A 26,976-nucleotide genomic window follows, 5' to 3' on the forward strand; every position below is an offset into this window, starting at 1 on the left:
AGATAAATCAGTCAAACAGTTAATCGAGCACTGCCAAATCCAGCTCTAAACCATGTCCCTAAGCACCACCTCTAAATGTTTTTTGAACACTTCCAGGAATAGTGACTCCATCACTTCCCTGAGTAGCCCACTTCCATGCCTGACCACCCCTTCAGAGAAGAAATTTTTCCTAATACCTGACCTAAACCTCCCCTGGCACTATTTGAGGTCGTTTCCTCTTGTCCTATCACTTCTTCCTTGGGAGAAGACACAGACCTCTCTGTTTCATGTTTCATGTAGTTCTAGAGTTCTAGAGTAATAAGATCTCCCCAATCCTCTTTTTTTCCATGCTAAACACACCCACCTCCCTCAGCAACTCCTCATAAGACTTGAAGTCCAGACCCTTTGTCATTTCCATTGCCTTTCTCTGGACTTGCTCCAGCACCTCAATGACTTCCTTGTGGTGAGAGGCCAAAACTGAACACAAGATTCCGAGGTGTGGGCTCACCAGTGCCAAGTATAGGGGGACGATCTCTGGCCACACCATTGCTGACCCAAGCCAGCCTTTGGCCTTCTTGGCCACCTGGGCACACTGCTGATTCATGGTCAGCTGCTGTGGGCCAGCACTTCCTGGTCCTTTTCTGCCAGGCAGCTTTCTAGCCACTCTTCCCCCAGTCTGTGGTGCTGCAGGGAAATGTTGTGGTCCAAAGGCAGGATCCAGCACTTGATCTTGGCCCATCAATCCAGCCTGTCCAGATCCCTCTGAAGAGCCTTCCTACCCTCCAGCAGATCAACATTCCCAACCAACTCAGGGTCACCTGCAAACCAGCTGAGAGAGCACTCGATCCCCTCATCCAGATCACTCAGCCCTGAGGAACACCACTTGTGACCAGATGCCAGTAGGATGTAACTCCATTCAACACCATTCTTTGTGGATAAAGGCCTGTTTCTACAGACATGTATTTATGTCTGCAGACCCAGTGAAATGGGTCTTAACATAACATAAGCCATTCCCAGCTGTCTACCTTGCATATCCATAAAGATTACTTCTACATCTGAATCCCTGATTCTCAGATCCTGCTTATACTGTAAAAGAGAAGAGGATCACACCCTGCTGCTACTATTACTACTATTATCAATGTCCATTTTAAAGTCAAAGTACACGCATTTATAAAAAGGACTATTATTTAATATCAAAATACAAATCTGTAATTTAAAACTAGGAACATGGAGCATATTCAGAAGCAGACTCAAGACAATAACGTTCGCTGACAAGTTAACTAAGTAAATGAATGTGCTTCTGTTAAATTATACTGAAGCTAAGCAAAGCAGATTTTTTTTTCTTAAAAAATTTGTTAATTTGTTGTGGTAATAACAATCTTCAATAAAGAAGGGATGTGAGCAAACAGAAAAACTTATATGTTAAGCAGAACAACTACATATTGGACAACCGTGTGCAGCAAGACAAATGACCAAAGATGCTTTCTTACTTTCCTTGTACCTTAGGAGACTGCAACTACAAGGACAGTGCTGTTTGATATTAGCTGCAAGAAGAAGTATGGAAACAGAGTGTAAATTAAATGCTTCGTCCAATGGTTTTAGTTACAAGAGCTACCAGCTTGACACTATTTTTGAAAGAAAATATTCTTCATATATATCCCCAAGTTTGCACATGAATTCACATACTCTGACTTCAACATCTATCTAGTTCCTTGGAAAACAAAGGAACATATTAAAAACAAAAACAACTCAGAAGTCCTAAAAAAAGCTCCCCACAGATACCTGTATTTAGTAGCAGCGTGCATGCTCATGCATCAACATCACAAAAGTTTTATTTTTGTGAACTTCTTCCAGTAACTAGGGCTTCTATAACAACACTCGATTCATAGTTACAATGGCTACTTTTAAACCTTTACCTATTACATAGCAACACCATCACATACTGAATGAACTCTCAGATTTCTGCTTGCAATGCATGACCAGTAATGCACAACAAACACTTTTTAATCTAAGCAAGGAAATCAGCTGGCACTGAGTATTCTTCAGAGAGATTTTTCACTGGCTAAGGATTTCTCATGGAAACTTTGGAAACTCCCTCAATCTTCCATTCAAAATGGAGAGTTCAGAGTAATGCCAGCAGTGACAACATTTACATCTGTTATGAATAACTGGTCTTTTAAAGTGTTAGTCTGTAAGGTAAAATAGATTTTTTTACACTAACATCCTTGGCCTATTTTAAGATGCCTTCAATTATCAAGATGGTAAATAAAATTAGAGCCACTTTCATCATAATTTTAGATGAGTCAAATGAATCACATGCTATGGCAAGCAGTGATAGAATTTCAGTACTTTAGTAATCACTTCAGATGCTGCAGACTTGTAGATCAATAATCAGAAGAGAAAACATATCAATTGTTTTAGGACACACATAACCTCCACACACATCAGTTCAGATGCACCTTGTAATATTATTGGAAGGGTAACATAAATAAATGGGTCAAATAGCAGGAAAATAATGATGCATGCACAATGAATTATTAGCTCCCCCTTGTGCTTCATTTTTGAAACTATAATCTTTTACAGTTCAAGAAAAACTCATGCACATCTCCATGTAAGTAAACAGAAAAAAAAAAAGGAAAAAAAAAAAGAAAACCCCTACACCAACAAAACACCAAATCGTTATTGGATATATACCAGCCAGGAGCTCTCTCTATTCGGCAATATGCCAAAACATAAACCACCACATTTACAATAAAGGGCTTGTTTTTATAAAAAGTAACACAACAAAGGAATAAAAAATACATTAATATTGGGAAGATAAAAAGGCTAGCAGAAAAATCAGAAAATCTAATCAATTAAATGTATCTGGGAATAGAAAATGTCAAATATCAAAAGCAAGTACAAAGGATGAACTAAAAACAACAGGGGTGAATCATATCAAGATTATCCCCTCTTTCTTCCTCAGCTAAACAGCAATGGCAAATTTGAGGACAGAATTAATCCAATCTGCCCATGATGAGTTCTCATCCCAGTCATATGCCTCTCCCTTTTTTATTTAACTAGCACAAAAAGCAGCATATCTGGTCAGGATGCTTTGTCTTTAAGAAGTGAGAAAAACATCTTACATGAATTGCACTTCATTCCCCACATGCATCTTACTGAACAACATTATTGTGCAAGACTCTACAGAAATTTTCACAGAAGATTGATCTCACAGATGCTGCTGTTTGTCTTCACAGCCTTATGTCTTCAAAGTACAGCAATGGGCCAAGACACTCAGAAATTCTTAGAGCTGACATAAGTTTTTGGGTCCGTAAGATAGTTAGGAAAACGTAATGCAAAAATGTAATAGTAAATGTCCCTCAGTTTTTCCTCATGGCAGTCTACAGCTAGTTATATTTTCTTATGTATTTTATTTCCATGCACTAAAACCTTATACTTCACAGGTTAACACAAAGAGTCTGAAAAAGCTACAACTCATGACATAATTTACACTGACTCCAAAAAACTGCAAAACAAGCATAGCATAGATGCTGACCTATCTCCCAAAGCAACGAAGCAAAAAACAATAAAAAGAAAATTCTGTTTATATTAAAAAAACCCAAAGTAAATGGACAAAAAATAACAACATGAATTTGCCTTATGTGTTCAAACATAGATATCTATGTTGATAGTATCAAATCTGAGGCAGTCTATGATTTGTAAGGTATACAGCATATTCACTAAGCCCAAGTCAAGACAACTTAACTGTGAAACAGCTCTGACCTAACGGTGATACAACTGGCCTTCACAGAAGCATCTTAAGTACTACAACTTTATTGAATATTGAAATTATATGAAAATTACAACTTCATGATGAAAAGAGCTGCAGACTGACATATGTAGTCCAATCTACTATGGATTTATTTGGTTTACAAGACAGAAAACTCTTAAGTGCTATACTGATTTCTAGGTCCATATCACCAGTTTATTTTCCATCACAAACTGGTCCTCTACATATCTACTTATTTAAACAATTCATTATATGTATGATTCATAAAAAAGTCCAGATGTGTTACCTGTGTTGTCTCTGAACTACAATAAACAAAGATGTCCCAACAAAAAACAAACAAAGCTTATTTGCTTGAGTGGATGTGTATGTGTATATACTGCCAGTCTGAATTGCACATGGGGTTGAGATGTAATAATAAACTTTCTGAAGGCATTTTTCCAGTGTAAGATACATTTAATTCTGATTGCTATTGCTAAGAGGATTAAACAGATCCTTCTTGTGAGCCAGACTGAAAATTGAAAACGTTTAACTAATCTCTGCATACTTTACCCCATAATCGAATGGTTGAATTACCATGATTTAGGAACACTGAACAGCTACAGGTACTGCGGTGAGACTGTATGATTTATAAACAAAATCATGCAGGTTAGAAAAATAAAGTATTTATACAAATAGAAATAGCATTTTTCTTATTTCATCCTGTAGGCAATTATGCTGGCATGTAATTAAACACTGGGGCATTTATGGAAAAAATGTGAAATACAAAGCCTACAAGATTAAAATCTATCAAAATATTTTTGGCACAATAAGTAACACAGTTTAGAGAAAAGTTTAAATTCTCCCTTATTCAGACAGTTTGAGGGCCATGCAACTATAGGCAGCAGTAAGCGCAAGCAATTTCTTTCAACACCTAAAAGTACAATTTAGGCTACATTATGTATATATGAACATGTCTCTTTTCAATATTCATAGATATTTTTGCACTTCCAAGAAAGAAGACACACTGTTCAACTCTGTACAACAAACTGCTGGGAACAGGTACCGCCACTGAGTACTTTACTTGGTAACTTCAGACATCACAGAATGTTTCTAGGACCAAAGACGGTACAAGAATCCAGAAAAAGTTTCCCTCCCCCCTACCCACACAGGCACCCTTCTGGATCTATTGTCCAGAAGAGCAACACTGGAAAGCTGTTCTGAACACTAAGAGGTGACTGTGAGAAGCTATTCAGCTCCAAGAAAGGTCTGCAGAGGAAATTGTGTTAGCCTTTGAGGCTAACAGTAAAATTATCAATAGATACATGCCCATGTCCCAGAATATCACAGATTTTACTAATGTAATAAATCTATTCTCTTGATATGCAAGCTTTTGAAAGGTTTAACAGTAAGTGAATCATACACATATATAACTGAGACCTATTTATGTAATGACATACATCACTTCATGCTGTGAAACTATTTTTTGCCACATCTGAGTAGACTAACGATCATCACTGAAATTGTTTACATGCAAGTTTTAAGTTGAAAAATCGCTGGTTTAGTCAGAGCTCTCTTGACCTGAGAGCGTTCATATTACTAGACACAATTTTTCTTACTGATACAGACATATTTAGCAGTTTAAATCATATATGAGAACTTTGCAGAAGACATTGTATTTGAGGAGCTAGTGATGTTGAACAGGCCCTGTCTGCTCTACTGGGCCTGTATTTTATTAATGTAATCTATAACCTATAATGTCCTTCAGAATGATAAATTGTAGCGGATCAAAGAGTGGCATGTATTGATCCTGACCAAGAAACTGTTGCATATTTAGGAGTTAGTGACACACATAACACAACATGAATAGGCACAGGTCTGTGCTGTGATACACAAATTGCTTGGCTAAGGAATAAACTCAGCCAGTTCACTGTGACAGAGGAGCCTGCAGGCAGCTCCCACTTGGTACCAGTGATCGTGACACTTCAGTGGCCTTGCCTGTACCTCAAAGTGCAGCAAGAAGTTCTCCTGAAAAAATCCTTTAGGAAGAGTTGTTTTCCTGGGAGAAAATTATATAATAGTTCAAAGGTCCAAAAAAGGAAGAGCTTCTCTCCATGCACAGGATCTGCTCAGCAAAGCACACCGTTGGAAAATCCACCTGGGCTCCAGTGTGTGCTACCTGAGCACAGAATTCCCAGCATCTGAAGGGGTGTAAGATTTACTGTCTACATTCATCTTATTCTGTTCTATTAAGCAGTTATTAAGCCATTTGTGTCATTGAGCCTTTCTTACTGAGATACAGAAAGAACCTGTATGAGCCTTCTTTTCCTGACCAACCCCCACTATCCACTTCCAGCCCCCGGCGCAGAACACACTCCTGGGGGATCATCTGCACTCCCTTTCCAAGGTGTATCTGCCAAAAAGCTCATAAGCCACAAGGAAAGTTTCATCCAAAGAGGTTTTGGATTTATACATTTACATTATACATTTGTATTGAATATCTATCTATCTGTGTGTGTGTGTGTCTCTGAGTGTGTATATATAAACACATATACATATGGGGCTTTATGTATCAAGGTTCTCATAGTCTTCACTTGTCTAGCAAATGTTTGATCTGCACCATTTTTACCTGCAGCCAAAACAAGGCCTTGAAAAGCTAAGGTAATAAATAGCTCCTGATTGTGTTCAGTAGGTTCCAAAGAGTTTTCTTACTTTCTCATCAACCTAGAAAACACCTTTTTCAACGCCCAGAAATCTGCAAATAATCTAAAAGTAATACTGAGCACTTCAGGTATGGTTTAAGTGTGAAAGTGACCTTCACTTCCAAATATTACAAAAAAAGGCATGGCTAAATATTTAAGTTCTAATGTACTTCAAAGATGAATTCCACCTACTAAGAAAAAAAACCCAAAACCACAAAGCAGCAAAAAACCTTACTTGTATGAGGTCTAAAATACCCAGCTCACTTTCTGAAGAATCCACACAGAAGACAAAGTACAAGGTGGCATAGTGTCGATAAATTAGTTTGTTATCAGATCCACCTATTAATCTAAACAGGAAAGAAAAAAAGGAAAGCTGAGTTAGCATCTCAGGATAAGCTGGGCAAATCCTCACAGTTATTTCAGTTAATAAAAGTCCTATTGTTAAAGCCTGGACCATTCCCAAGTCCAACTACATCACAACTACTTTTATTTTGTGATATAATTCCAAAAGACAGTTACATTTACCACACAAACACAGTTACTGTTACCCATATGGATAACATAAATATAAGAACCTTTTTATTAAAATCAATTCATGCAGATCATAAACACGTATTAAATGGACTTCCATTCCACATTAGCAGGCACTGTCCAATGATTAATCTGCTTTACAGATTAACAGAGTGTATGCCTATGAATCTTTCCCTACCCTTCTCAGAGGAGCATCAACAGAAGAAGAAAACTATAATGGAGATTGGCATTTGGATTACAGAAAAAGCCTTAAATTGGGTTTATGATCGACTTAATAACCAAGAACATGTAACACTTGTACTATAAAATGCTTCATAAGAAATATGACTGTACTACAAGCAATATTTTATGATGCAATGTTACAGCCACAGAAACGATTATGTTTTTATGGACTCACTAATCGTCAAGTCACTGAACAAGAAGAGGTCTTAAGAGGTATGTTCTTCCACTCTTCTGCTACAGCCTTCCAAAAAAAGGCACTTAAATAGGAGATCTACATCAGTTCACTGACATTTGTTTTGAGCTGTATGAGGCCTGGTCATATAGAAATGAAAACATTTTTAGGCTGAACCTACATGGCCATGAACATCGTAATTATTCCTTAATTCTGTACCAGAAATGAATCACCGGTACCATAACTCATCCCTTTACTTTCTGTCTCTATTATAGTGAAAGAATACAAATAAATAAATAAAAATAAAATAAAAAGAGCAATAAATCTTACAGATCATTTTGCTTAAGCACATTAATGCTTGGCAGGGAGTGGGAGTGGGGGCAGTGAAGGGAAGGGAAACCCTTCATTCCTGAAGAGCAGAAACTATGTTTACATATCCGACAAAAATATTACAAATAAACAGGGAAGTGGAAAGAAATGGCAATTAAAGTTTCCTCTTTTATGACTTATTTACCCAATTCTTTCATATACTTCAGTACACACAGTTCTACATATAAACTGTTGCAGCCTCTGGGTAAACTGCAAACTATAAAGTGATCCCTGTCTCCAAAGGAAAAAAAAAACAACTGAAAAAATATACTGAAATTGTAACCCTAGAATTGAGCAGTAGGAGGAAAGCCAGACCTGTGTTCTCTGTCTTAGTTTATTTTTGTTGAGCAGCTATGATTTTTTAAAAAGCTCCAAATGGCTTCTTTCACTTACAGAATTCAAGCCAGCGTGTTTCCAACTTGAAATCATCTCCAAGAACCTAATGATAGAATCACCATATCAATGATTGAATAGTTAGGAAAGAACAATTTCAATTTAAAATATAGTGATTAAAAAAATCTAGAATCATCTTGATCAAGAAAAAAGATATCATAGCTGACATGCTACAGCTAAGCATCCAACTGACTCCGCACACAGAAAATCTAGGCATCAGCAGACTAACTTCCAGTAACCATAAATTTCCATAAACAGAATATTTAACAATTATGATAATGTCTGTCACACACTGGAGATCATAAGCTGTCTCCACCAATTAAGACCCCTTTTCCTAGAAGGTGGTTTTTAAACTATTTACTCTTGATGATTAATAAATAACTCAAAATAAAACACATCTTCATTTCAGAATTTCTTCACTTCAACTAAAGCAAGACCACTTTCAAAAAACCACCTAGATAATTCAAGACGGAATATTTTGTATCTGTCTTCTAGAGACAGAACACATAAGTCTGGCTTTCCTCCTAGCTTGCTTTTCCTATATGAATTAAAAGTCTTGGTTGAAATTGTACATAGAAAACCTAGCTTAGCACATAGAAAACCTATTTTTTTTTCTTCCTGGTTTATACAGCAAGCCCAAACACAGATAAAAAGGCTAAGGAACCCTACTATCAGAGGCTGTCCACTCAAATTTTAGGAGTTCAAGCCAAATCGCCAGATCCAAAATATTTTCATTTTCTCAGTGGGTATGGCAAAGGCCAATGCCTCTTAAAATGAGACCAGAAATCTTTAACTTGATTATAGGGAAACATCATCTATTTGTTCCTTCCCCATCTTTGTGTCTGAAACAACCATGGCACTACATACAGCATTAGAAAAAGAGTAGTTTTATTGCCTAACACATTTGGATACACATATCTATGCTTCAGTTACTAAAGAAGATGTACAGCTGGTGCATCAGTCTTTGTGTATTAAAAAATGTGACATGGCATTTACATTAAAGCTGTAAAAAGTTATATTACAATCAGCAGTAATAATACTTGAAAACCAGTAAGTATTGGGCATTTATTTCAAACTTGATACTTACAGTCCTCCTTCTAGAAAATTACAGACATTTTCATCACGTTTCGATACTAAATGGAAAGTTTCTCTGATGATTTGTTGCTGTGTATCTTCACTCTAAGAAAAAAAACATACTTTGCTAAAAAGGATTGACAAGGCACAGCACACTCAGCTAATAAACAGAACACAAAGTGTATCAGCAGCTTCAAACTATCTACTCCTGAAGGTTCAAATCTGCCACTTAACAAGTTGCATATTGTTTTTGTCATTTCAAAACCAAAAGCCATATTTACAACTTGCAGAAGAATGTATTATTGAGAAACAACTGTGGAAAAGTGATTGTTTTTAAGAAACTTCCTTAAAAAATTCATCGAAAAGTAGTTTCTTCAAGTAAACTGGAAGTCTTCTCAAGTATTCTGAACTTTTTGTATCTCAGTCTAAGCAGCTACAGACATGCTTTGAAACTACTTTCACCCATAAATAGAGAGGAAAACAAATTTCCAAAGCTTGAAGGGCATGGGGAAGTGAAAAATTTCGCAATACATAACTCCTTCAGAAGTAGCTTAAAATACAAGGGCATCATGAGCAATTAGGTTCTCCTAAGCCATGAACTTAACTGTTAACAAATCAGAAACATCACTTCTGAGTCTGAGTTCTTCTGACTCTTCAAAAAGTTATTTTTAACTTTGAAATTACAGCCATAGGTCTATATTTTGAAAGATAAAATGATGGTACATGTATCTTCCGACTTAACTGCCATAAATTATTATTTTGCTACCTGACTGCAAAATATTATTAACTCAATTTCATGCAGTTTCCATTCTCATATATATCAGGTAAAAGAGTTAGACACATTTTATAAGTCTTGGTATCATGAAGCAAACAAATACTTCTTTCACAGATCTGACCAAATAAATCTGTCTAGAAAGCAGGAGACACTTCCACTTGTTGTAAAAAAGCTGAGATTTGCCTCCAATACTGGTTCAATTAACACGAAAGAATGCACAAGTTTAAAAGAGCCATAAATAAATCTGTCTTATTGAAATCACACACAAAAACATAAACAAGACAATTGTACCTGTTACTGTGCACCACAAAGCTTTAGAGAAATCACTTAATCCCATAATTTCTTAATTTCATTTGCTATTCACGTTTGCAAAATTTCAAAGCGTTCTGTTTATACAGACATGTTACCCTACTTTAAGCATTGAGAATTTGTTCAAAGTCCATTTATGAAAGTAATAGAGCAGAATGGTTTTACAAGAAAAATCTAGTATCCTCTGGCCATTTATTCCTCTCTTACCCTGCTTCATCTCCCTTCCTGGACTCCTGAGTACACAACAGTAACAGAAGACAGAAAGAGGCAATTGCATTTGAATGAAAATGAGAATGGAAATAATTTACATATTAATACAAGTTTACCTTTCCAAAGTCTTTCATCTGTGAATTTAATTGTTAGCTGCACATTGGGGGGGGGAGGAGAAAGAAAAGGGGAAAAAAAAGAAACTTATGAAGTTACTGTAGCTCTGCAATTGAAGTTATCAAGAACAGAGCAGGGACACAAGAGAATGCTTATCTTTATGTGCAGGTGAGAATATTCCATTCTAATTTTTAAATTAGAAATGGAAAACTAAAGACATCTACTTGGCAACTGAGAAAAAAGAAAATAACTTCACAAAGCTCTATTAAAATTTCCCAGTATTGGCTAAGAAGAAGGGATCAAATTCAGTCATTATTAGGAATGACCGGTATCAGTTCCTCTCCTTCAATTCAAAGCCTGTGTAAACTGAAGTGTGATAGTCATCATTTCTGCTCTGAGGTGCAGAAGTAAGATCCATCTGTTCCAATAAACTGTGACTTCTGTAACAGCCAGAATTGCAAGAAAGTGGCCACAAATCCAAGTAAGTAATTGCACTACTGAAAAATAATAATTTGCTTATATAACTCTTAGAAGCACCAGTTGTTCTCTTGTATTCTAATGACCAAAGTCAGACCAAGCAGACTTTAGCCTATTTGCAGGGAAATACAGAATGCTCAAAACACTACCTTAAAACGTCTTATCCTTGAACTAAATCTCTTTTCCTTGAACTAAATCAACAGTTTCCACATTGTTTCTCAGTTCCCTGAGGCTGCACTTTCTTTTTATTCAGATAAGTGCTTTGTGCTGCATTTTCAGAGCTGCTCTGCTACTGACTTTCTCCCACGCAGAAGAATATTATTTTCTATTTTATCACATTTTCACGTCAACTGTATTATTACAGCACACTGAAAGTTTGCAAAGGAAAAGGTTCTGCCTCCTGAACCTGCGAGTCCCAATAAACTCATCTCAGAGGTTCTGACCCCTCTGCAACAGCACAGACCTACAGCACTTCAGGCTGAAAACACAGCCGCGTTCAGAACAGCAGCTCAGAGCCAGGTCTGCTGCCGGACTAAACTCCCTCCCTTCAGGTTTAGAGCTACTGAAGGGCAATTCCCAGCGGGAACACCACAGGCTAGGGGAACAGCTTTCCTCGAAGCCTCGTTCAGCCGGTCTCAGCACCTCCACTTCCCCCTGGCGCTGTCCCTGGCCCAGCGCAGCCGGCAGGGCCAGGTGCCCCAGTGTGGGATCCGCGCCCGCCCCGCCCAGCCCCGCCCGGCCAGGCCCGGCCCGGCCCGGCCCTGCCCGTACATAGCGCTGGTAGAACTTGGAGAGCCGCGGCTTGCCGTGGTTGTTGAAGATGAGGATGGCTTTGATCATGGTGGGGCGGCGGCGAGGACCGGGCCGGCTGCGCAGTGCTGTGTCTCCCTCCCTTCCTATTCCTCCTCCTCTCCTTCCTTCTTTTCTTCCTCCTCCTTCCTCTTCCTCTCCCCACGTCTCCGTGGGGGGGTCGCGCGCGCACCACGTGCCAGGCAGGGGGCGGCCGCTGCCGGCGGGACTGCTCGCGCCCCACGTGACCGTCGTGCCCACGTGACGGGAAAGGCGGTGGCGTCTCGTCACTTCCCGCCGCCCGCGGAGGCGGAGCTGCGGCCCCATCATGGCGGAAGCGGAGGAGCAGCAGCTGCAGCCCGCCGCGCCGCAGAGTGGCAGCCGCAGCGACGGCGGGGAGGAGGCCGCGGAGGGCGGAGCGGCGGCGGGGGCCGCCGAACCGGGGCCACCCGCGGCCGGGTCGCCGGGCACCGAGGAGCCCGCGGGCGACGCGAAGAAGAAAAGTAATGGGGCGCGGGGGCTGCTGGCGGGGCGGGCGCTCGCGGTGACGGGCGGTTGCACCAGCCAATAGGCGACGGGGGGCGGGCGGAGCGGGCCAATGGGCGGTGTTGGGGGCGGGCCCTGGTCTGACGCCCCTTCCCCGCAGTTGACGTGCTGCTGAAGGCCGTGGGCGACACCCCCATCATGAAGACCAAGAAGTGGGCGGTGGAGCGGACCCGCACCATCCAGGGCCTCGTGGACTTCATCAAGAAATTCCTCAAGCTGATGGCCTCCGAGCAGCTGGTACGGGCGGACGCCGGGCGGGAGCTGTCATACCTTGCAGGGACACTGTTGGAATTCCAGGCTGCAGCTTCCAGCAGGAAGGTTTTAGGAGGCGCACCAGGAGAACTATCCCACTGAGGGGAGCTGTGGCAGTGCAGCCTGGGTGTGCTCAGCTCTGGCCTTTGGGCTTTTTTCTCCATTTCTCCATGTCTGATACTGCCGGGCAGAGCTGTGTGGCCGCTGGGCAGCGCTGCATCTCAGGGAAACATTTCTGTGCGCACTGCACCTGTGGAAGTTGGGTACACGGATGTGGTATTTGGGAAAAAGTCCAAAGTGTTTGGGATTGACCTTCTGAATATGAATGTATGTTTCCTTCAGAACTTACATCTCAAAAAGTTTAATTACTTCATAGGACGATTTGTCTTTTCAAAGTGGGTAGCTGGGAAGTGCTCACAGTTGGACAGCAGATTGCCAGTATTATTTATGAGTTGCTTCCCATGGAACCCTTCACAAGCCCAAGTGACTTTGTGATAACATTGGAAGAGCTGGAAATACAATTGCATGACTTTTGTTGTTTTACTCTTAACATCTATAAACTTCAAAGTTTTAATTTAAGATATGAGGTTAAAGCTAGATTCATTAAAGTAGCCAACTAAAGTGTGAATGAAATCATTCTGTTAGTCTGCAGAGTCTTATTTAAGTATATAGCCATAAAGGATTTCACTAGCCTTCTCTTTCACCTGGAAATCTTGGCGGATTTCCCTTTCTCAAGGCTTAGTATCTCAGAGAAGAGTGATAGTTCAGGAATTAACTGTTCATGGATATTCTCAACAATTTGATTCAGTAACTGTGATCTCATTATCTCAGGAAAAAAAAAAAGGAGTACGTAGCCTTCCTGTGTGGTTTCAGGAGCAAAGCCATAGGAATTTTATAGCTGTTATTTGGGAATAGCACATGATGCCCCACTACCTGTTGCTACCTCACACTGCCGATCCGAAGGACCTTTCTGACACTGTGGAGTCACTACTATATGTGTAAATGCATTTGAAGTAGGAACTGAGAAAGATGACCTGAAAAAAGAATAATTCTAATTGAGCAAATCTGGAATAGTGTGAATGGTTTGGATGCTTGAAATAGGAGCAAGAACTAAGCCAGTGAGTTCACTTTGTGCTTCTGTATGGGAGGCTCATGGGTCAGCTTGCAGGAAAAGGAAGTCGCCACGCTTACTTTGACTTGGTCTGGTTAGCCAGACAGAGGTGACTCCTGGAAGTCACGTTGCCCCTCCACGCTGAAGTGAAGATACTAATTGGTAGTGTTCTGGTGTGTGCTGTAAAGATTGTAAAATAACTTCTGACTGCAGAATGTTTCTTCTGTATTCCCTATGAGATGTATGTGAGATCTCCATCTCTTCTCTTTTGCTTTGTTGCAGTTCATATATGTAAACCAGTCTTTTGCTCCATCTCCAGACCAAGAAGTTGGGACCCTCTATGAGGTGACTTTCATCTTAAATAACCTTTCCAAATGTGTTTAGCAGGATTTGTCTGTATACTTCTGGCACTTGAAATCTGTTACTGCCCTTAGCAGTTACAGAGTATTACCTAGTTGATATTCACAGATCTGTATGAATGTAATCTAAAGAGATGTGACTTCACACAGCCTCTGGAAATGCATTCTTTCACATACAGTAACGTTGTCATGCCTGCTGTTATGATGGAGAGCTTTCTTACCAGTAACAATATTCCATGACATGTTTTACCTGATGGGAGAGGTTTTGCTTTATGTATATGCTAGTCCATGAATAAATGTAACACTCATGTTTTTTTGTTTTCTTGCAGTGTTTTGGAAGTGATGGCAAGCTAGTACTGCATTATTGCAAAACTCAGGCATGGGGATGAACAACAGGCAATAGAGTTGTTCAGGTGTTCTCTTCAAAAATGGAAAAAGGACTACTGTCTTAAACTCAACCTGTAAACACATGGCAAGAAGGATTTTTGCATTTCTGCTTGTGCCTGTATGATGCAGGTGAATAGCATAAGCAAAGAGCTGCCTAGACTGTCTGATCACGTGACTTCTTTCTGATGTACATCTGAGGTGCAGAAAAAACACTTGCAATCTGTAGAGCAGAGCCAGCTATCTTGCTGCTGACTTCTTAATTGCTATATCTGAAGGGAAGCTATTTCAGTTGTCTGGAGGACTGGCTGGTTGCCTCTGTCTGTATGCTGTACTGAAGATAAAAGTACCTTTTTTATTAAAAGTGATGTCTGTTGTACATATAGCCTGGGTTTCAGTTTACTTCTGACGTGTGTCTGTTTTGTGCATTCTGAATATGCATTATTTCATGTCATTTCAAGACAGTATTTTGATTTTTTTTTCTCATGATGTGTAGGTATTGGTATACAGTCTGACTACTTCTCTCTGTGCCTCCATAGTGTTGGTAGTGTCAGCACCTTATTTACATGACACAGCATAAGGATAGGCCTCAAAATACTTTCCTCCCACGCTAATTGTGTAGTGATTTGTTGAAGCCTGAATGCTTCAGCAGCTGTCAAGGTGTTTCTTCTGATACTGTTTAATGACTTGCATCTTTAGTTAAATGATGCAACTAGCTATTGCATCTTCAGTTCATGGACAAATAGACATGAGGTGCTAAAAACCTATTCTCATTTTGGTTGGTGTAATTTTTGTGTTTCACCAGATGCATGGTCCACCAGCAAAATAGAGGGCACTTTACATCCTTTTGCTAAGTCATGACAATGAGGGGTGGTTTGGGGTTTGTTTCATCGTGGAGAGGTCTTGGTACCTTGACTAGGGTACTGACCTTTGCTTTTGTTTGTTGGAGGGTTTGGGTATGAGAGATGGGGGTTTTGTGGGTTTATTTTAAATGTCTGTATTACAGTCTTTAATGTTTGCTTAAGCTGAACTAAATTAAATGTTAGTTGTTTGCTTGCATAATATTCTTATGGTGGGTGAGTTTTGGTCCCTGACGTAATCCAGTTCTTCAGCACATACAGACAAAACAGCCTGTTCCAGTTTAAAGGGTGTTTTTACAGTAGTCTTGAACTGTTCACTGCTCTTTTATACATAACTGGCTCTTATGTGGCTCTGCAACCTGTGCATTGGATTTTTTCCACCCTCAGAGGACTTGGGGTGAACTAATACTCAGCTTACCTTCCCGATGTTGCTGCAGTTTGCATGCAGCATGCCGTGTGCCACAGTTACACAGACACATGCCCTGAATCCCTGCTGTGTGAATAGCACAATATATTTTACCATGCTTTAAGTGAAAAACCTGGATTCACTGGGTTAAGCTAACAAGGCAGAATTGGCTGTAAACTTAAAACTTCAAATAATCCATACTTTTGCTTGCTCATTACCTGGATATCATGAATCTCCATCTATTTAAGAGAATTATTGCAGAGGTAAGCACTCTGATTCTGCCTTGTCGAGGAAATTGCCTGCTCAGGTACTGTGAGGCCAGCACAACCTTGCCAGCCACTAGAGGGTACACAAGGACAAAGGTATTTGCATAGTTTCTCCTAGATTTTTTTGTTTCAATCTTTTTCATAGCGTGTCCACTTGCTGTCCTTACAAATATAAGTAGTCTGTTCTCCCATGTGACCATATGTTTACCTAAGATAAGCTACTAGTCTAGTTCTCTTTGAAGAATGTTCAGTTGGTACCTTTCACCTCACTTGATCTTAACAAATGAAACTACTGATAAACTGCAAATGTACTCTTCAGAAGTGATGCAACAAGGTTGGTTTGTGTGTATTTAGGGAGGTTGTGTTTTGGTTTGGTTTTAAAATAATAAAAACACATTAAGATCTTGAAGTGAAGAAGAACTGTATGTCATTGTATCATGCCAGCTAAAGGTAGAACATTGTGATTTATGTTGAATCTATAGATAATTTTTTTCTCTGAAGTTGAATAAAAAAAATTGTTTACTAGAATTCCTTGAAATGTCATAGTCCATAGTCCATAGTGAAAGCCACAGTAATGGTTTGGATTTCTTTTGTTCACCACATGCATTTTTGGACCTGGATAACTTACTCATGAAGATTTGAATTATTCATTTATTTAAGATTCGTCTTGTTCCTTGAGTAATACTTATTTATTACTGTTTGCTCCAGCATTTTTTCTCCTCTTAATTTTTCTCCAATCCCAACTAATTATTTCTTTGCCCCTAGTTTACCAGTATACAGTGTCTAATCCAGCTCTTGCTTTCTGTTTCCTCAGTGCTCTTAAATGGCTGCCTTTATTCTGTTCCTTCTAACGACTGCCAGTTTCACTTCTACTAATTTCCCTCATCTAACTTCTGTACCTTCTTTACAGAGACAGTCCTGCTTTTTGCCACTTTTCTCTGTTGTTTTGTACCTTCTTTCACTGGGGAGGTAGTCAGTGCTTGTTTATCTCTGGTAGCTCTTTAAGGACCATGGGCTCTCTCTGCCTAGACTTGGGGTGTGACTGTTTGAAGTGGCAGAAACTTTTCCTTGTTCATAATTTTAAATAACAGAATAGACTGCAAATACGTCAAGTAGATAATGTCTCAAGTGAACAAATAAGTGATTCCCAGTAAGTTGCTTGTAGAATTTGCAAAAGACAACGGTTGCAAAATACATGTTAAATCTCATCTTTTAAAAAGTGACATTATAGCATCTAAAATCACAGATGATCCTGAAATTCTTATATCTTTAAAAATAGTATTTCCAGTAAATTGGAAACATGAAGATCTAAAGTAGAACATGAACTGTATCTAGTATGAGCAAAAGTGGTGACTATCCTTTAAGTGATCTCAATTGCTGGAGTGGGAGAAAAAGGATATGAAAGTAAGGGCTGACTCTCAGACAAGTCTATGAGAGTTGTACAAGACAAAAAAAGTGTAGATTTACTCAGTATTGTGTTCCACCCAAAGATGCTACAGCACTGAACTGCCAATATTTGTAATGTAGTTTAATTCACTTGATTTTCTGTAATTGAATTAATAGAAAGGTCAAATTGGGAAAATTCAGTAAATAGATTAATTTTTAAAGACTGAGAAGTAAATAAAGTATTGTAGAAGAAAATTTTTATACTGTTTTTAGGAAAGACTTCACAACATCGTCATACTAAATAATAGTCTTATGCAAAATTCAGTTATCCTGTTTCAAGTCAATAATCACCAGGTTCAAACCCTTTAAACTGGGAGGCATTATTTATGTGTACTATTGTAATGGTTTGGAGACTAGCATTAATTATAAAATTGTAATTTGTAGCTTGAACTAAAAAGCACATGGAAAATGTGAAGGAGCCAAATGAAACTAAAGTTACCTCATGAATGAAATGATAAAATACATAGTCATGTCACCTGTGTACATACTGAGCAAATGTCATATTTACTTTCAAGTCTCCAAAAACTACTGCTAAGACTTTAACAGAGGATATGTCTGTGTTAATTATCCCCACAACATAATCTTGAATGTACTGATATACAGTAAATTCAAGGTTGTGGGTTGGAAATTCACACATCCATTCTTCAAACTCCTTCTCAACTCCAAAGCAGCTTCCGTTTACCCATTTTACAGATCAAATTCTGCCATTTTTTGCACAAGTTTTTGGCTTATGTTGTTCTTGACCACCCTGAAGTCGGAGTTACTCTTCAGGGATGTTGTACAAAGGTTTTTCAAGGCATTATCATACTACATTTTCATCTTGGAGATGAGAGGAAAAAAAAGGTGCAAAAATGCCTTAAACTCTGGGGTTTTCATGATGATTATGACTATTACAAGCTTGTATAAAATGCAACATGCATTAAAAGATAAGAAGTGTTTTCAGCCTAGTTTTGTACTGGATCATCAAGAGAAGAAAAACACTTGACAAGAAAACATGTAAAATGTGTTTCTTATTTGCAGAGACCATGCTTCAGCTTTGCTAGCACCATATTTAATGTTCCAAGGCTAAACACTGTAAAAATTGACATACTTTTCTTGTCCCTGCTTTGCTCTTGCTTCAATAGCTGTAATGCCATGAGATGTCAGGTGCATCTCACTGTATTTTAGTCAGAAGTCTTTTGAAGCTAAAATATCTAGAGAGACAAAAACTGATTTAGAGATTGTTTCATCCTAAAATGGAAGGTTAAGAATCATAGAATCAGCTGGGTTGGAAGGGACCTCCGAGATCATCAAGTCCAACCCTTGATCCACTACCGCTGCGTTTGCTAGACCATGGCACTAAGTGCCACATCCAGTCTTAAAAACTTCCAGGGACGGAGAATCCACTACTTCCCTGGGCAGCCCATTCCAATGTCTGATTACCCTCTCTGGAAAGAAATTCTTTCTAATATCTAACCTAAACCTCCCTGGCACAGCTTAAGACCATTCCCTCTTGTCTTACTGATAGCTGCCTAGGAGAAGAGACTGACCCCCACCTGGCTACAACCTCCTTTCAGGGAGTTGTAGAGAGTGATGAGGTCTCCCCTGAGCCTCCTCTTCTCCAGGCTGAACAGCCCCAGCTCTCTCAGCCTCTCCTCATAGGACTTGTGCTCGAGTCCCTTCACCAGCCTAGTTGCTTTCCTCTGGACCAGCTCCAGCACCTCAATATCCTTCCTGAACGGAGGGGCCCAGAACTGGACACAGTACTCGAGGTGTGGCCTTACCAGCTCTGAGTACAGGGGAAGAATCACTTCCTTGGACCTGCTGGCCACACTGTTCCTGATCCAGGCCAGGATGCCATTGGCCTTCTTGGCCAGCTGGGCACACTGCTGGCTCGTGTTCAGCTTCCTGTCAATCCAAACTCTCAGGTCCCTTTCTGCCTGGCTGCTCTCCAGCCACTCTGTGCCCAGCCTGTAGCGCTGCATGGGGTTGTTGTGGCCAAAGTGGAGGACCCGGCACTTGGCCTTGTGGAACCTCATCCCGCTGGAATCAGCCCAACTCTCCAACCTCTCCAGGTCCCTCTGCAGAGCCCTCCTGCCTTCCAGCTGATTGACACTGCCCCTCAACTTAGTGTCATCTGCAAATTTGCTGATGGTGGACTCAATCCCCTCATCTAAATCATCAATAAAGATATTAAATAGGACTGGGCCCAACACTGATCCCTGGGGGACACCACTAGTGACCGGCCGCCAATTGGATGCAGCACTGTTCACCACCACTCTCTGGGCCCGGCCCTCCAGCCAGTTCCTTACCCAGCACAGGGTGCCCCTATCCAAGCTGTGGGCTGCCAGCTTTTTCAGGAGAATGCTGTGGGAGACAGTGTCAAAGGCTTTGCTGAAGTCCAGATAGACCACATCCACAGCCTTCCCCTCATCCACCAGGTGGGTCACCTGACCATAAAAGGAGATCAGGTTGGTCAGACAAGACCTGCCCCTCCTAAACCCATGCTGGCTGGGTCTGATCCTTTGTCCATCCCGTAGGTGCTGTGTGATTGCACTTAGGATGATCTGCTCCATAACCTTGCCAGGCACTGAGGTCAGGCTGACGGGCCTGTAGTTTCCTGGGTCCTCCTTCCGGCCCTTTTTGTGGATTGGTGTGACATTCACCAACTTCCAATCATCTGGGACCTCCCCAGTGAGCCAGGACTGCTGGTAGATGATAGAGAGAGGCTTGGCGAGCTCTTCCACCAGCTTCCTCATCACCCTTGGGTGGATCTCATCTGGTCCCATAGACTTGTGGGGATCCAAGCAGCTCAGTAGGTCACTAACTGTTTCCTTCTGGATTACAGGGGGGCTGTTCAGATTCTTCTCTCTTTCTACAAGCTCCAGAAGCCAGCTGTCCTCAGGACAACCTGTCTTAAACTGAGACAAAGAAGGTGCTCAGCCTTTTCCTCATCTTTGATAACTATATTCCCACCCATGTCCAGTAAAGAATGGAGGTTTTCCTTGCCCCTCCTTTTGCTATTGATGTATCTGTAGAAGGACTTTTTGTTATCCTTTGCAGAGGTGGCAAAATTCAGTTCAAGTTGTGCCTTTGTCTCTCTAATTTTCTTTCTACATGACCTAACTATATTCCTAAATTCTTCCTGAGTAGTCAGTCTTTTTTTCCATAATCGGTAGGCTCTCTTCTTTACCCTAATTTCTTTCAAAATCTCCCTGTTCAGCCAGATCGGTTGTCTTCCCCGCCGGCTTGCCTTTCGGCACACTGGGACAGCCTGCTCCTGTGCTTTCAAAACTTGCTTCTTGAAGTACGTCCATCCCTCCTGGACCCCTTTGTTTTCAAGGGTTGTTTCCCAGGGCACACTCTGAACTAGTCTTCTGAATAGGCTGAAATCTGCCCTCCAGAAGTCCAGCGTAGAGGTTTTATTGATGGCCCTCCTTGCATCCCTGAGTATTGAAAACTCTATTATTTCATGATCACTGTGTCCCAGACGTCCATCGACCACCACATCTCCCACCAGCCCCTCTCTGTGAACAGGAGGTCTAGTGGGGCTCCATCCCCAGTAGGTTCATTTACCAGCTGGAGCAGGAAATTATCCTCTATATGCTCTAGGAATCTCCTAGACTGCCTCTTCTCTGCTGTGTGGAGTTCCCAGCAGACATCCGGCAGGTTAAAGTCACCCACGAGAACAAGGGCTGGCAATTTTGAGACATCTGCCAGCTGCTTGTAGAATAATTCATCACCCTCATCATCCTGATTGGGTGGTCTGTAACAGACTCCCACCAGCTTGTCAGCCTTGTTGGCCTTTCCCTGATTCTGATCCACAGGCACTCAACCTTATTGTTACTGACTTCAACTTCTACAGAGTTAAGAGACTCTCTAACATATAGGGCCACCCCTCCACCTCTCCTACCCTGCCTGTCCCTTCTGAAGAGCCTGTAGCCACCCACAGTAGCACTCCAGTCATGTGAGTCATCCCACCACGTTTCCGTGATAGCGACTACATCATAGCTTTCCTGCTGCATGACAGCTTCCAGCTCCTCTTGTTTGTTACACGTGCTGCATGCATTGGTGTACATGCACTTCAGCTGGGCTGCTGATTTGACTCTTAACTTAGGCTACCCACCCTTGGGCTCCTTTCTGGAGAACCCGGTTTCAACCCCTTCCCCCTTCAAACCTAGTTTAAAGCCCTCCTTATCAGCCCTGCCAACGTATGGACTAGAGTCCTTTTGCCCTTGCTAGATAGATGAAGCCCATCTGGTTTGAAGAGACTAAGTATGATGGAATTTGCCCCATGGTCAAAAAACCCAAAGTTCCACCAGTGGCACCAATCCCTTAGCCACCTATTGATAAGATGGGTTTTCCTTCTCCTCTCCTCTCCTCTCCTCATTCATCCCTGCTACTGCAGGAAGTGAGGTGAACACCACCTGTGCTCCTGTCTCATCAACTAATTGACCCAGCGCCTTGAAGTCCTTTTTAATTGCCCTGGTACTTCTTCTATTAATGTCATCATTGCCAGCCTGGACTACCAACAGTGGATAATAATCTGAGGGCCGAATTAGCTGAGCGAGTCTCCTACTAATATCCCTCACCTGGGCCCCAGGAAGGCAGCAGACCTCCCTGTGGGATGGGTCCGGTCGACATATAGGGCCCTCAGTTCCCCTCAGAAGGGAGTCACCAACTACAACTACCCCTTTTTTCTTTGTAGCTGTAGCTGTAACCAGTCTGAGTAGACGGGGTGCAAACAGGAGACCTTCCAGACAGATCTTCCTCTTGTCTGTCCTCTGCCTGATTCTCTGAGTCCAGGGCCTCATATCTGTTCTCTAAGGGCACCCGGGGGGATGGCGGGGGTCGGAAGGGGATTCTTTTACCTCTCCGGTGAGGGACCCCTTTCCATTTCCCCCCATCTACCTGGTTTGCTCCAACTGCCTGATGGCAGGAGGGGCAGGGCTTCACTGTCTCCTGCTGGATTTCTTTTGGGGGCAAAAGGGTGTGACTCCACCAGTCAATTTCCCTTTCACTTTCCCTAATACTTCTTAGTCTCTCTACCTCTTCTTTGAGCTCTGCCACCAGGCATAGCAAGTCATTCATCTGCTAGCATCACACACAGACCCTACTCACACTGCCCTCTGGTACTAACACCAGGCTCAAACACTCTGCACAGCCAGAGGCCTGAACAGCTGCATCCGTCTTGGTGTCCCTCTAAGGGGTTCCATCTGTGTGGACACACCCTTCGTCTTAACAGCAGCAGCAACAGCTTTCACTTTTTTGGAAACCATTGCTGGCTTAGGCTGAGTTATGATTAAAAAAAAAAAAAAAAGCTTCTCCAAGAGACCTGGGAGGCAGATGTGCCCCTCCTGCTTGCCCTGCCTGCGTGAACTGCCTCGCTAACTGCCGTGTTCCGTTCCTGTTTGCTGCCGTGCCACGTTCCGTTCCTGTTTGCTGCCGTGCCACGTTCCGTTCCTGTTTGCTGCCGTGCCACGTTCCGTTCCTGTTTGCTGCCGTGCCACGTTCCGTTCCTGTTTGCTGCCGTGCCACGTTCCGTTCCTGTTTGCTGCCGTGCCACGTTCCGTTCCTGTTTGCTGCCGTGCCACGTTCCGTTCCTGTTTGCCTGCTCCTGTTCGCCGCGCTCCGGGTCGCTGGCGCTCCCGGCAGCGGTTTAAATCCCTCTTGGCAGTGCTGGGTGCCGCCCCCTAGTCAGCTGATGGCCTCACCTGAGACCTCCAGCAAACCACATGCAGCTCCCGGCTGCCGTTTAAATCCCTCTTGGCAGTGCTGGGTGCCGGCTTCTAGTCAGCTGATTGGCCACACCTGAGACCTCCAGCGAGGTTGAATGTATTAGCTATTGACCAAGGAGAGACCAAAATAAGTATGTTAAAGGCTTAATGTCAAGCCTGTCACACTACATCTATGTCACTAGACTTGGTAGTGCGAGGAGATTTTCTGGGGCACTGTGGCTCAGTCATCTGTACAGTTAGTTGTTAGAACTAACAGTTCTAACACTGGCTAGTTGCTGGCACAGATTTTGGCCTGTGCACAATTCAAAAGTTGGCAAGGTACCACTTCTGGTGGGCACTTTGGACATGATCAGCCTGCTGTGGAGCTTAAAAGGTAAATAATGTGGATGTGAACTGTCATTTACAAGCTGGCCTCTGTGCCAGGGATCAGTCCTTGGGGTACTTGTTGCTAGGTACACAGTGCTGATTTCAGATGGGATTTGATCCCTGCTATGCACATTGAGAAAAATTAAACTTTGGGAAGAAAAACAATTGTTATTCTTAAAACTTCAAGAGCAACCTAGGAACTTTTTTTGAATGGTTCTCCAGTTTTCCTCCATGCAATTGTCTCTAAATGCCTACCAATAGCTACATTCAGCAATGGTTTTTGTTAAGGATGCAGATTATAGGTGGTGATGAAGTACTACCTGTACATCTCAATTCACTCATACTTTTCTTTATTAGAAGTGGATGATGAACATTATTTAGCAAAATTTAAAAAAATTGCAAAAGTCTTAGCAACGTTGCTTTGTATCATCCTATGGAATAATTCCACATGCAAATTATTTATATATGTCTGTATATCAATTAGACTTGAGACAATACGGTGTTAAAATATAATTCCATTGAGGGCCTAATCTTAAAAAAATGGAGGATGGAGTTACATGTTCCAGTTGCAAAAATCCATTGCAAGTATATGACATTAAAGCAGACAAAAATGTCTTTCCTTCAAACTCAGTTTGGCAACAGAACTAATAACCCTAGCAACTCTTGGGAACTAAAACGTGTTAAGAGCCCTTCAGCTCTGAAACAGGAAACCTCAAAGGAAAAAAGGGCTCCAAACAGAACTACACAATAAATATTGCCAATGCAGTGAAGGTTAGCCAGCACTTTAACTTTCTCATATAAATACCACAAATTGAAAGAAACAGTAACTTATTTTCAAGTGTTTTTCTCATGGAGAGAAATGTCAATATTTTATATTTTATTTGTAGCTGTGCATGGTGCACTAATGTCCCACCAAAAGTGAATCAAACTGATTTCTTCTAAGAGTCCTTTCTGTGCTGTGTGGTTTAATATTTTGCAGCTCTTCACTGCATTGTTTGGTTTGTTGTTTTTTATTTTTTTACTTTGGCAGTGCACATGCCATTTAGTAGTTGTAGGTATTTTTGGTGTATGGCATGAGTTTGTATGTGGTGTCCTCATTTCAGTCATGGATTACTGCATAGTTTTAGTCTGATGATGTTTCACTGCATGCTATTTGATGCAGTTTGTTCTCAAGCTTTTCTTGAGAATTGCTATGCGTGCAGCAGCTTCTCATGCAAGATCTGTAAAGTGCTGAGGGATCAGTCTACCACTTTCCAGGTCATATGACTGAGGAACAGCTGCACTGCTACATTGAATCATGACTATGTAGAGCCATGTGGCCTCAAAACTTGCACTACGGCTGCTGATCCAGATTTTCTCTTTAAAAAACCATCCCTACAATCATAAAAAAACTTAGGTGAACAGAGACTAAATAAAGGAGTGATTTAGTAAAAGGGTAAAAGCCACTCTATCTGGAGGAGGAGACTTAAATACACATTATTGGATTGAAGTACTATTATCTGGCCAGGCTAACAGACCAAAGAGACACAGCATAGTTGCTTGCTGCAAGAGTCTGGTCATTCAGACACCTTGGATCCGACCCTCAACCAGCCCACAACTTTTGTTTGGAATTACAAGATGTATAATAAAGTCTTCAGTCACAAGCTACATGTTTGGGCCCAATACATGGTGCAAAGTTTTTAATGCTAGGGTTCATTAATTCCATCAATCTTAATTGAAGATTTTCCTCAATAAAGCATGAGAAAAACCTGGTTTTTCTCCTCTCCAATAGGAGATGATGTGCCAGTATGTGTTTGGGTGCTTCACCTAGGAAGTCTGTCTTGGGGTTAGATGTCATGCCCAATGATTGCTAGTCTGCTTACACCTGTCTTCTGGGTAACAGCAGGGTGGTTTGGCATTTGTACATAAATGTCAATAGATTATTAGCAAAAACAAAAGCTGGAGAGACGTGAATATTGTTCCTTTTGGTGTTCATGCAGTCAAGTAATCAACTCCCATAGAAGTTTTGAGGATCAAGTAATGTTGAATGATTCAAAATGAAAATCTAAACACTTTTGAATAGGAGCAAATAACAGTTTCTGTTACTACTAGAGAAATTTGATGTTTTGGTAATCAAGGAAAAACTTTGACAAATAGTACAGAAATATAGATGAGCTGTAATAAACAGCAGCAGGTTGGAACTGCAATAAGCAGATCCAGCCTGCTCCCTTAGTTGTAACAGCAGAAGATATAAAACATCCTTTTGCTTTTACAAGTGGTATTTGGCAGCATCACTAATGATCCCATCAATGTTGTGGCAAAGGAATCGAAGTACTGAGGCTTCAGGGATTAACAGCAGAGGCGTAATTCTCTTCTTCCCCCTGGATCTAAGTACCAGGGAAATAGCACCTAGCACATAGATGTACAAATAAGCAGGGATATATTATAACTCCTGAAAAATAATTTACATCAGATCCTGAGAATATCAGAATAAAAAAAAAAATATTTGAAAATGTACCTCACTGTTCATTTCAGAACCCATTTTGGTGATCCTTACAACAACTTACTCTTGTAAGACAGTTTATTCCTTTTGGGTGGTGCTTCTGACAACCACCAAAATAATATGAATTCTGCCTTTGAAATAAATGACATAGGATGTTTCACACTAATTCTAACTCTTGGCAAAAAAAGCAGTTTTAATGGTGCTGTATGGCACTACTCAAGCAAGTACTGAAAAAGGGTGCTACTTGCCAATACAATGTTTTGACACCACCAACCACTAGCTAAAATAGACCTGAGGCAAATTTCACTAAGAAATAAAGGACTCATTCTTAACTGTGGCTTTGAACAAGTTACCAACGGAGGTGATGCATTTCATCATTACATGCATTTGTCCCAGGAAGACTGGATATTTTCTCCTTTAACCACACGTTGGCTGCGGAAATCAATGCCAGGGTATCCTGGTTGCGTTTCAGAGATTTTGGGTAGTCTTAGGTTCTCTCAGACCTTTAAAAATCTGCTTGAAATCATCACAGTTGTCTTTCTCTCTCTCTCTCTCACACACACACCTGTAAGGTAGGGTCTGATTTCTGTGTGCCAGGAGAGGTTCTGGAGTGATTGCTGACAGTGGACCTGTTCAGTACATTCAGTCATATTCAGTGTGCTAGATCCCAGCCCCATTTAAAACTGGGAAAGTATTCCTGACTGCAGTGAAGCCAGAAATTCATCCAGCCTCTCATGTTATATCTACTCTATTAATGGTCCTTCTTTTTGTCACACCTACTTCATGTACACGTCAGGGAAAGAGGAGGGAAAACAGGCACACTAGAAATCCTTCAATGTAACTCTAAGGGAAATCATGAGCTGCTGGTGTTGTGAGAACCTTTAAGCCTCAGAGCTACAGCAGCTCACACCACCAAT

The 26,976-nt window shown here is 41.2% G+C and overlaps 2 protein-coding genes across 6 annotated transcripts in view; one reads left to right on the forward strand and one right to left on the reverse strand.

Annotated features, from left to right (window-relative positions):
* The window catches only part of AP3S1 (adaptor related protein complex 3 subunit sigma 1), a 32,126-nt gene extending 20,010 nt beyond the window's left edge, over positions 1 to 12,116 (reverse strand). The window contains exons 1-4 of one of the 5 annotated variants that reach the window (XM_027709416.1): positions 11,847 to 12,114; positions 10,601 to 10,637; positions 9,204 to 9,295; positions 6,665 to 6,776 (exon numbers count right to left, since the gene is read on the reverse strand). In XM_027709416.1, the coding sequence (XP_027565217.1) occupies positions 6,665 to 6,776; positions 9,204 to 9,295; positions 10,601 to 10,618 (222 nt within the window). In that variant the 5' untranslated portion in view covers positions 10,619 to 10,637; positions 11,847 to 12,114. Of the gene's footprint in view, positions 1 to 6,664; positions 6,777 to 9,203; positions 9,296 to 10,600; positions 10,645 to 11,846 lie in introns of all 5 variants that reach the window. The other 4 variants (XM_027709415.1, XM_027709414.1, XM_027709417.1 and 1 more) reach the window with 4 other exon arrangements.
* A 39-nt stretch (positions 12,117 to 12,155) lies between these two features.
* On the forward strand, positions 12,156 to 14,908 carry ATG12 (autophagy related 12). The gene is made up of 4 exons (XM_027709422.1): positions 12,156 to 12,367; positions 12,511 to 12,647; positions 14,056 to 14,118; positions 14,462 to 14,908. The coding sequence occupies exons 1-4, from the start codon at positions 12,193 to 12,195 to the stop codon at positions 14,519 to 14,521; spliced, it is 435 nt and encodes a 144-aa protein (XP_027565223.1). The 5' UTR covers positions 12,156 to 12,192; the 3' UTR covers positions 14,522 to 14,908.
* Positions 14,909 to 26,976: the final 12,068 nt, after the last annotated feature.

The sequence above is a fragment of the Neopelma chrysocephalum genome, unplaced genomic scaffold (assembly GCF_003984885.1).
Source record: "Neopelma chrysocephalum unplaced genomic scaffold, ASM398488v2 Primary Assembly neopelma1_96778, whole genome shotgun sequence".
Lineage (NCBI taxonomy): Eukaryota > Metazoa > Chordata > Aves > Passeriformes > Pipridae > Neopelma > Neopelma chrysocephalum.